The sequence below is a fragment of the Thunnus maccoyii genome, chromosome 16, assembly GCF_910596095.1.
Source record: "Thunnus maccoyii chromosome 16, fThuMac1.1, whole genome shotgun sequence".
NCBI lineage: Eukaryota > Metazoa > Chordata > Actinopteri > Scombriformes > Scombridae > Thunnus > Thunnus maccoyii.
In genome coordinates this window covers 25,468,304-25,476,630 of record NC_056548.1, presented here as the reverse complement: position 1 = coordinate 25,476,630, position 8,327 = coordinate 25,468,304, and the positions used below count along the sequence as shown (strand labels likewise).

The window sequence follows — 8,327 nt, the reverse complement described above, 5'->3', positions numbered from 1 at the left end:
TCATGTTTCCATGCTTTGCAGGCAAATGAACTTCCACCCGTGCTACTGTTTCAATCACTCAAATGGTCTGTCATGCAAATCTGGTGAAGCAAAATGAACAGAGGGAAAGACGCCAGCAGAGGTTGGGCTACAGGTGATGACTATGGGTAGAGGAAAAATTTGTAGGTTTCTGCCCTTAAGGTTGATAGAGGTTGAGAAGGATACAAGAAAGTAGTTCTGTCAGGGGGTCAATTCAAGACCAGCAACAGCAGTTTTTGTGTAGTTCCCAAAGGCACTACTACACTCTACTTGTCCACAAACCAAAGAGCATACACATTATACATCAGACTATATTTCAGTTGTATTATGTTTGCATTTCATCCTTCAGGACAGTTGTCTTACTGGGATAAGAGGGACAGTGACAGTTAACAGTAACATACTAAAGAAAGCATGACAGACAGAAGCCATCCACCTTTTTTCCAGCTGACTCTCTGGGATCAGTCCTGTGTGTAATGCACTCTCAGCTCACCTCGCATCACCATCTTGATTAATGTGTTTGTTTAAGATAGCCCTCCGTGCTCAATTCACTGGAGTTTACCATCAGTACACAAACGCAGATGTGGACTCACATGAGCATGCATATGCATATATACACATGCTCGCACGCACATTAGACAGCAGAAATAATAACTCTGATCTTAAACTTCTCCTGTGTTAAAATGTTCTAATAATGCAGTCAGGTAACATGCTACAATAAACAAGAGTACAAAAAACACAAATTTGTAGTTCAGCAGTTCATTTCAGAATTCTACATTTTATCTCAGGATGGAAAAACTTTACGAGGTTCCTACCTGATGCATTACCTGATTAAACACGTTTTCTTTTTTGAGACTTTAACCCCTGATCGACTCTTTGGCTTATTAATTGAGGTAGAATTTTTAAGAACCTGTAATGTTTTTCCAGCCTAAGCATCACAGCACAGCAAAATATCATACGAAAACAGTTTTTGCTACAGTAACAGATAAATAGCTGGTACATTTGTTTTCCTGCTATACTGTCAATCACAATAAGTACCCTAAAACAATTGCATGAAAATGCTCTCTAACTAATCTATATTACATGCAGATAATCCCGTCTGTAGTAAACCGTCAGATCTTTGAAGTGTCCTCCAGTTTACTGGATGACACGTCCTCTTCCTCCTCTTGTTTCTTAAAGCCTGGATGAGTCAAGCCAATTGCGTGCTCCATTATTCTGGCTCCCATGTTGAGGATAAGAGCAAGCCAAGCCAAGGCAAAAATGATCCATACACCTGCGAGGCTGCGGTACAAAGAGATGTACTCCTTGCCTGGGTCAGTCCCTACAAGGATTGAGATTACAACATGTTAAGTCAATAATACCAGAAATGTTTGGTCAAAATAGAATACAGTTTTATTTTTTTCACTTTTTGCTTTACATGTAAAAATACAAAATATAAATGGTTTTATTCTGGCAGAGGAGACATCCTGGGCCCTTCCACCATATTAGCGCTTGTTTGTTCTCTCTACTCACCCACCACATAATCTCCAAAACCAATGGTGCTGAGGGTAATGAAGGTGAAGTAGAAGCCTTCGCCAAACGTCCAGCCTTCCACATAACTGAACATCAGAGGAGGGATGACCAGAAACAGCAGGCTGCCTGTGACGAAGAACGAGCTCACTGCCAACACCTCAACTGCTTGCTGGGAAAGGAACACAGCAAAATCTACATTTAGGTGAAATCCATACCTTAACTTATAATGATCATAAATCTGTCTTATCTTTCATCCTGTACCTTGTGTGGAACAACTGAGACCATCCCCCTCTCTAGTCGACCCAGGTGAATGGTGAGACACTTGCCCAGCTGTTTAAGGAAGGCCAGGTTCAGTGGGATCCCACACAGTGCATAAAACACACAGAACACCTGACCAGACACAGTGCTGGGGGACAGATTGCCATAGCCTGCCAGATCAGAGGAGGATTTATCATTTAGAGATGCAGGCAGCCCAAAGCAGACAGTTAAAACAATGAATGTATTACAAGGCTCACCTATAGTTGTGACTACTGTGCCTGCAAAAAAGAAGGAGCTGCTGAAATCCCAGTTACTGGGGTTGGTTGAGTTGCCAGAGGGATTGACTCCCTTTTCCCAGGCATCTAAAATCACCTGCAAATAAATAAATAAATACTAAAATAAGGTCAAACTCAGCAGCTTTAACATTTGGACATTTAAAAGAGAGTGCAGATGGGTCATATTTGAGATATTTTGGATCTTGACACACTTATTGATTTATTAGGTCAGCTAACTTAAATGCCCTTTAATAGTATGTACTTTGCCTATTCATAAAATTGATCTTTCAATTTCTCTGTCTCACTGTATTTGCTAAGCCATTTTCATCATCATATTTACTCAGCTATTAAAAACAGATTTGTGTACTTGCAGGCTTGTATACAACTGGGGCCTTTTGTCAACCAGGTCACTGATGACCGCACTGACAAACACAGGCTAATCACTTCTGCATCTGTTACTGTATCATTTTGAGCATAAGCAAGAGTCAACAAATTACTGTAGGGAAAATATACCAAAAACTCAAATTACATTATAAGCTGTTACACTTCAATAACTCTACACTGTGTTAACACATCAAACAGGACTTGATCTACAGCAGGTTAACAGACAGGAATAAAGTGAAGGCAAACCTGAACAAACTTCTCCAAGGCTTGTCTGTCCAGGCAGGTATAATTAGCCAAGAAATTCAACTTCTCCAGTTGGAAATGGTTTCGGTTTTCGCTCTCAGCCTCTCGCTCCAGTATCTGGAAGATGGTGGCCCCAACCAGCAGGTATGTGAGGTGGGCCAGAGCCAAAAGTGCTGTCCAGCTCACTTTGACTCGGACCAACTGGAACCTCGCCATCAAACTCCCCCAGCGCCCAATGGACACACACGCTGACGCTCAAACTCAGAAAGAGGCTATTCACCTTAGAAAGGACTAATGATCAAATTCCTCAGGAAAAACGCAGATCTTATGTGTGATTCCCCCAAAACAGCTACCATTGTTGCAGATTGTGAAAAGGAAATGGTCAAAGATCAGACAAAAACTGTATTTGAAGTAACTCAGAGTCAGTTTTCAGTCGTCAATAAGATAAGAACTGATCTCTTGTAAAGCTGCATCATCTTCACTCAGACAACTGGATAACTCTCCAAAGGCAAAACATCTCCACTTAATGCTCTCACTCTGATTGGTCAGAGTACTGTAGATGTTGGGCATTGATCTATGGGTTGCTTGGGTAACGATCATCTACTCTCCTCCATTAGGGCGACATCTGGACACACACATATACTTTCAACTGTTTCCACTAATAAGGAAGCGGCAGCATCTTGTCAGCAGAACAAAAGTTAATATTTTACCTGACTGCTGTTGGTTGTTCAAGCGCCCACATTTGTGGAGGGCCTCTGCCAGAGCCTTTCAGTACAATTCTGCTTTGTGGGGACTAATTGTATTCACTGACAGTTAATTGGAAACCTGAGGAGAATGTAGTTCAACCGCAAATTATTGGATTCCTGAATTGACGTACATTGCAGAAATTTTCCATTAAAATAATACAGATTGGTGCCACAACTTGAGATATGTCAAAGGAGATACATTTAATTTCATTAAGTATGGACACTTTAAAATTTCATTAGTCTAAAAGCTCAATTTTTCTAACCCTAAGAAGTCTGCTAGAACAATCATCAGACGTTTTCCCCAAATTCAGGAGCCGGTCATGTTTATGGTCAGATGGAGAGGAAGGAGATGACATTTGGGAGAGGTGTAGAGAGCACTACTTGATTTTGGGCCATAAACCAAAGAGTTGAAAGAAATCTCAAGAGAGAAGCTAATGGAGTTCTAGGGCTTCTGTGTTTATAAAGCTGGACAGTTAAAAAAAAAGCCTAAAAGCATGTAAAAAAAAAAAAGAAATCATAGACATTTGAGTAGATGCCAAAACTACAGTTATAATCATCAGTCCTACACTGCTAAGTTGATGTTGAAGTTGAATCATGCTGAGATATTCCAGTAGAGCCCCAGAATATAAATATAGACCCATAAGTGTGCATAATATGTCCCCCTTAAATACACATGTCACAAAGGAAGTCACTGATGTGACAGAGAAATAACAGATATCATGACTTGGCCGAAGAAGGCTCCTTCTCCAAGGCAACTCTGCCTGGATGTAAATTGTGCAGCTGCTTGTCATCTGTCAAACAAATTGAGGCAAAGCCATGCAAACAGGTTGTTCCAACGTTCACAGGTTGTCTTGTGTTTGGCGAGGTTTGCAGCCACGGCTCTGAGGTGCCTGGATGGGTAGATTTTGATTACCAGATGACATTGACAGATCAAGTGAATGTCAGGAGCTTTGGGACAGTGGGGCTGATGTATTGTTTGGCGGATTAGAATGTGCGTTGATGTAGTTAAGTGTTAGGACAAGTAGTACAAACTGTGTATTAATCAGACCTGCCTGCTAGTCTCTCAGAAGTAACTGTGCTGCTTAACATTAAATCAGAAAACCATCAAAGTAAATAGTCTTCAGACTTACTGTAAGCCACTAAAAAAACTACACTGTGAGTCAGGCAGTTCAGTGCTGACATCCAACTCAGTGCCTTTTATCTGCACTGAACTACCAAATAAAATCTTACTAATATAATCGACTACAAGCCTCTTTAAATGATTCAGTTCAATGCTCAACAATCGATACTCCAGGCAAAGAAATGTTCGTGACCCAATTTGAAATTCAAATACTGAATCTTAAAGAAGCTTTGTACAGACTGGAGGCCTGTCTTGGGTATTTCCCTGCCTTTTGCCCAGTGCATGATGGGATAGGCTCCTCCTTCCTTTGTCCCTGAATATCAGTGGGCATGGATAGACATTTTAAGGACCAGATGATTCATTAGTAAAACTGCTGCGCAATGATTTCACCAGTATAATTTGCTTATAAAATCAATGATACCTGCACGTTTCAGGGAGATTTTACAGATTACAACCTTTGGAATATAACTATGGGTGGACTTCCAGTACATCAGTATTGGTATAATGAGGACTTGACTACTATTAGACCATATTTCCAATATTTTAACAAGTGACGCAACCAATGGTTTTAGTCATCCTTTACCCTTCATGGCTGAAATTAGTAAAGAATCACTTAAGGATGTCTATTTTCCTGGATAATTTTCCAGTTGACTTCCATAGAAACAAATGCCACAGAAAACCCTTTACTACAGTTGCCATTTGCAGGAGAGTAACTGGGAAAGAAGAGCTATGAGAGTTAGCATTACTGATGATAAAAGAACTCAGGAACAAATTAGGCCAATAACTGTAAAATGCAGCAGTAATACGCATCATGGCATCTCACATCTGGTGAACATTATGGCATCTTTCATTTGCAGCTTTATTTTTGATTCAATGTTCTGTGCAGATTTAAAGAGCAATACTACTTTTTTAACAGAATCTGAGAAATAAACAGGTCATTACTGTACATATATTACATACTTCTATTTACAATATTTAACACTACATGTGTTAAACTTAGAATCAAGTGAAAGCAGACAGAAATATTAAATGCATTTGTCATTATGAAGGTTGAAACTTCCTGTAACCATTTAAAAAGTCATGATTCATTACATCTTTAAACACATACTGGAGCCAGCTGGTTTCCTATTGTCCCCTCCTTCCTCTGATATCTTGAGACAACATTTGTTCAGATCAAATGGCCGGCACGGCCTGTGATTTATACTGAGCTGCTGCATCTCCAGGAGGTCAACAAGTGTGTGTATGCATGTGAGAATCATACAGGATGTGTGCCATATGTTTGGCAGAGGGTTTCAGTTGCGAGACCCTGCATTTCTTCTCACATCTCCATTGTCCGTCAGAACTCAGAGATTTCTAATGCATGTTTTCAGGATGATTTTATCACCTGACAGATGTGGAGGTTGCTCAAGCAGTCAGACGATGATAACTTCAGGTTTCGCATGCTTCCACAGGACTTCATCTTATTGCTGAGGTGGGCCTGAAATCATAAAAACACGAGGCAGATTGGAAATCCACTTGAAAGTACTTGGGAAATAACAGAGAAAAGAAATGCCCAAAAGTCTGTCCTTTAGGCTTCAAGAAATATATTTATTGGTCTTTGGAACTCAAAAATATCTTTATTAACAATGATTTTAACTATAATAACAGCCTCCTCTCTGAAAATGTGCTGTCTATTTCTTTTTGCAAGGTTCCCTACACTTCCCAGCATGCACTAGTGACTTAAAAGCTGTTTTGATAGGAGGGATAGCACCATTCAGGGGTTACCAAACAACCAAGGAGAGGGGCTTTCCTGTCAAAACACAGTCGCTATCCAGCTTAGGAGTGCCAAGTTAAAGAGGCATGAAATGAGTCTTCCTTACCTAGAGAGGGGGAAGAAAAAAGACAGGAAAGAAAGAAAGAAAGAAAGAAAGAAAGAAAGGATAACAAGCAAGCAAGAAAGATTTCAGAGGGCAAATGTCTTCCTCAGCCTGTCTGTTTTTCTGTCTGGTGTCTCTGCTCATTTGGCCATCGGTCTGTCTGTTCACATGACCTCAGCTGTTCTGGATATCTAGTGGCAAACCACAAGACAGCCGAGTGCACTTTACTGTCTGCCAAAGTAAGCAGCTATACAAGGGTCAAAGGAGAGGAGAGAGAGAAAGAGACAGAACGTGTGTGTGTGAGAGAGAGAGAGAGAGAGAGAGAGAGAGAGAGAGAGAGAGAGAGAGAGAGAGAGAGAGAGTAACCACATAAGAGCAAAAGATAGGCAGTTGTAGAGGCTGCTGAGGATGTTTGTGTGAAAAACACTTTCTCAATTATGTGATCTTGCCCACAAGTAGTTCCTGACTCATCATGCACTACTACCAGAAAAGAAAACAAGTGAATCTGAAATCATTTTCAGTTTGTAATTGGTAGATTATCAAGTGTTATATCTTGCAGATAGTTTCGATATAGATAGATTCAATATAACTCAAAAGCTCAAAACGTTTATGGTCCTTATGTGGCGTAAAGCATCACACCACTTGAGGGCAGTGCTGAATGCAAGATGTATACGATGTGAAAGATTAGTTTCTGCATTATTTCTTGCTTTGTGTGTGTGTGTGTGTGTGTGTGTGTTACCTGTCCTGTTGAGGAGGTTTTGCCTGGCCCTGACAAAGGCCATGATGTCTGCGTCAGTCTGCTGGTCTCCAGTCAGCGGAAGAGAAGAGGATGAGAGCGTGGTGGTGGAAAGTTTCCTGAAATGTATAAACGCTCACTGCGACACAATAAGGACCTTTTGATTGCTTTCATTTACAGCATAAATCCAGTAATCCTCTGCTTTGAGTGTGTATGTTTGGAGAGGTGAGGTGTACGCTTAAAAGCCCTTTATTGCTTTCTGCCTCACTGTTGAAACTGATTGAACGCCACTGCTGTTTTAACTGTTCTGCTTCCAAAAGCTTAAAGGAAATAAGCTACAAACCTTATACATCATGCAGCCCGCTGTATAAAACAATAGCATCTCTGTTGCTACAAGTGGCTGCTGGAGACGAACAAAAGCATATATGTTATGCACCGAGTGTTTTAGTGTGGCTGTAAAAAGGTTGTTTCAGCAGCAGGTCTTTGATTTGTTAATAGAGTTTGGAGACATTACTTCACAAAGGGATAAAAATTTATGGCCATGTTCCTAAGTGGAGAGAAAACACCCTGCAGCTATAAAAACTACAGGTCTAGGCTGTATGTATAGACTAAAGGGCTACTGCAAACATATGGGATACGCCACTGGATTGTTTGCATTTAGGCACACACTTGAAAAATGTACACAGTGGTAAACACACACAGATCCTAAACTAACTTAGACACAGAATTCAAGACATTTTAATGATTTTTTCAAGATCTTGGTGAATCAAAAAATGACACAGTTTTAAGATTTCATTTCGAGAGATCCCAGTAAAATTATGTATTATGATCTCAATCACAGGCTTTTCCTCAACATGCTGAATGTGCTCAATATATGGATGGAGAGAGGTCTAGAGTGCTGGGATGAATGTGGGTGCTGTTATTTCAAAGCCCTCCATCAATTCCATACATTAGTTTTTTGAAAACTTTAAATCACCTTAAATTAATTTCCTCAAGTTCACAAACTTTTAAAAATAAGAGTTTGGGCGCCCTTTGGAACAAACCAGGTCGGCCCTTCATGTACCTCCACTCTGATGAGGGAGTGATGTCAGTCACCCTCCCGTCTGTGGGCTTATCATGCCAGGCCGGTACAGCTGTTAAAGGGCTTTTGGGGATGAAGCTTCTGAAATTCAAAGAAATTTA

The 8,327-nt window shown here is 40.4% G+C and overlaps 2 protein-coding genes across 4 annotated transcripts in view; both read right to left on the bottom strand.

Annotated features, from left to right (window-relative positions):
• Positions 1 to 3: 3 nt before the first annotated feature.
• Positions 4 to 8,327, bottom strand: part of kif6 (kinesin family member 6) — a 72,708-nt gene continuing 64,384 nt past the window's right edge. Inside the window, exons 21-24 of one of the 2 annotated variants that reach the window (XR_006100431.1) lie at positions 8,209 to 8,307; positions 7,149 to 7,264; positions 5,938 to 6,030; positions 4 to 80 (exon numbers count right to left, since the gene is read on the bottom strand). Coding sequence is in view for 1 of the 2 variants with exons in the window: in XM_042436917.1 (XP_042292851.1) it covers positions 6,014 to 6,030; positions 7,149 to 7,264; positions 8,209 to 8,307 (232 nt within the window). In the remaining variant the exon portion in view is untranslated. Of the gene's footprint in view, positions 81 to 5,391; positions 6,031 to 7,148; positions 7,265 to 8,208; positions 8,308 to 8,327 lie in introns of those variants that run through there. The other variant, XM_042436917.1, reaches the window with a different exon arrangement.
• LOC121914001 (potassium channel subfamily K member 16-like) lies at positions 1,128 to 5,301 on the bottom strand. 2 transcript variants are annotated; one of them, XM_042436920.1, is made up of 5 exons: positions 2,691 to 5,301; positions 2,043 to 2,157; positions 1,789 to 1,955; positions 1,528 to 1,696; positions 1,128 to 1,336 (listed from the first exon to the last, which is right to left on the bottom strand). In XM_042436920.1, exons 1-5 carry the CDS (start codon positions 2,901 to 2,903, stop codon positions 1,128 to 1,130), a joined length of 873 nt encoding a protein of 290 aa, XP_042292854.1. In that variant the 5' UTR covers positions 2,904 to 5,301. The 2 variants fall into 2 exon arrangements, with proteins under 2 accessions (XP_042292854.1, XP_042292855.1); XM_042436921.1 differs by having other exon boundaries at positions 1,135 to 1,336; positions 1,532 to 1,696.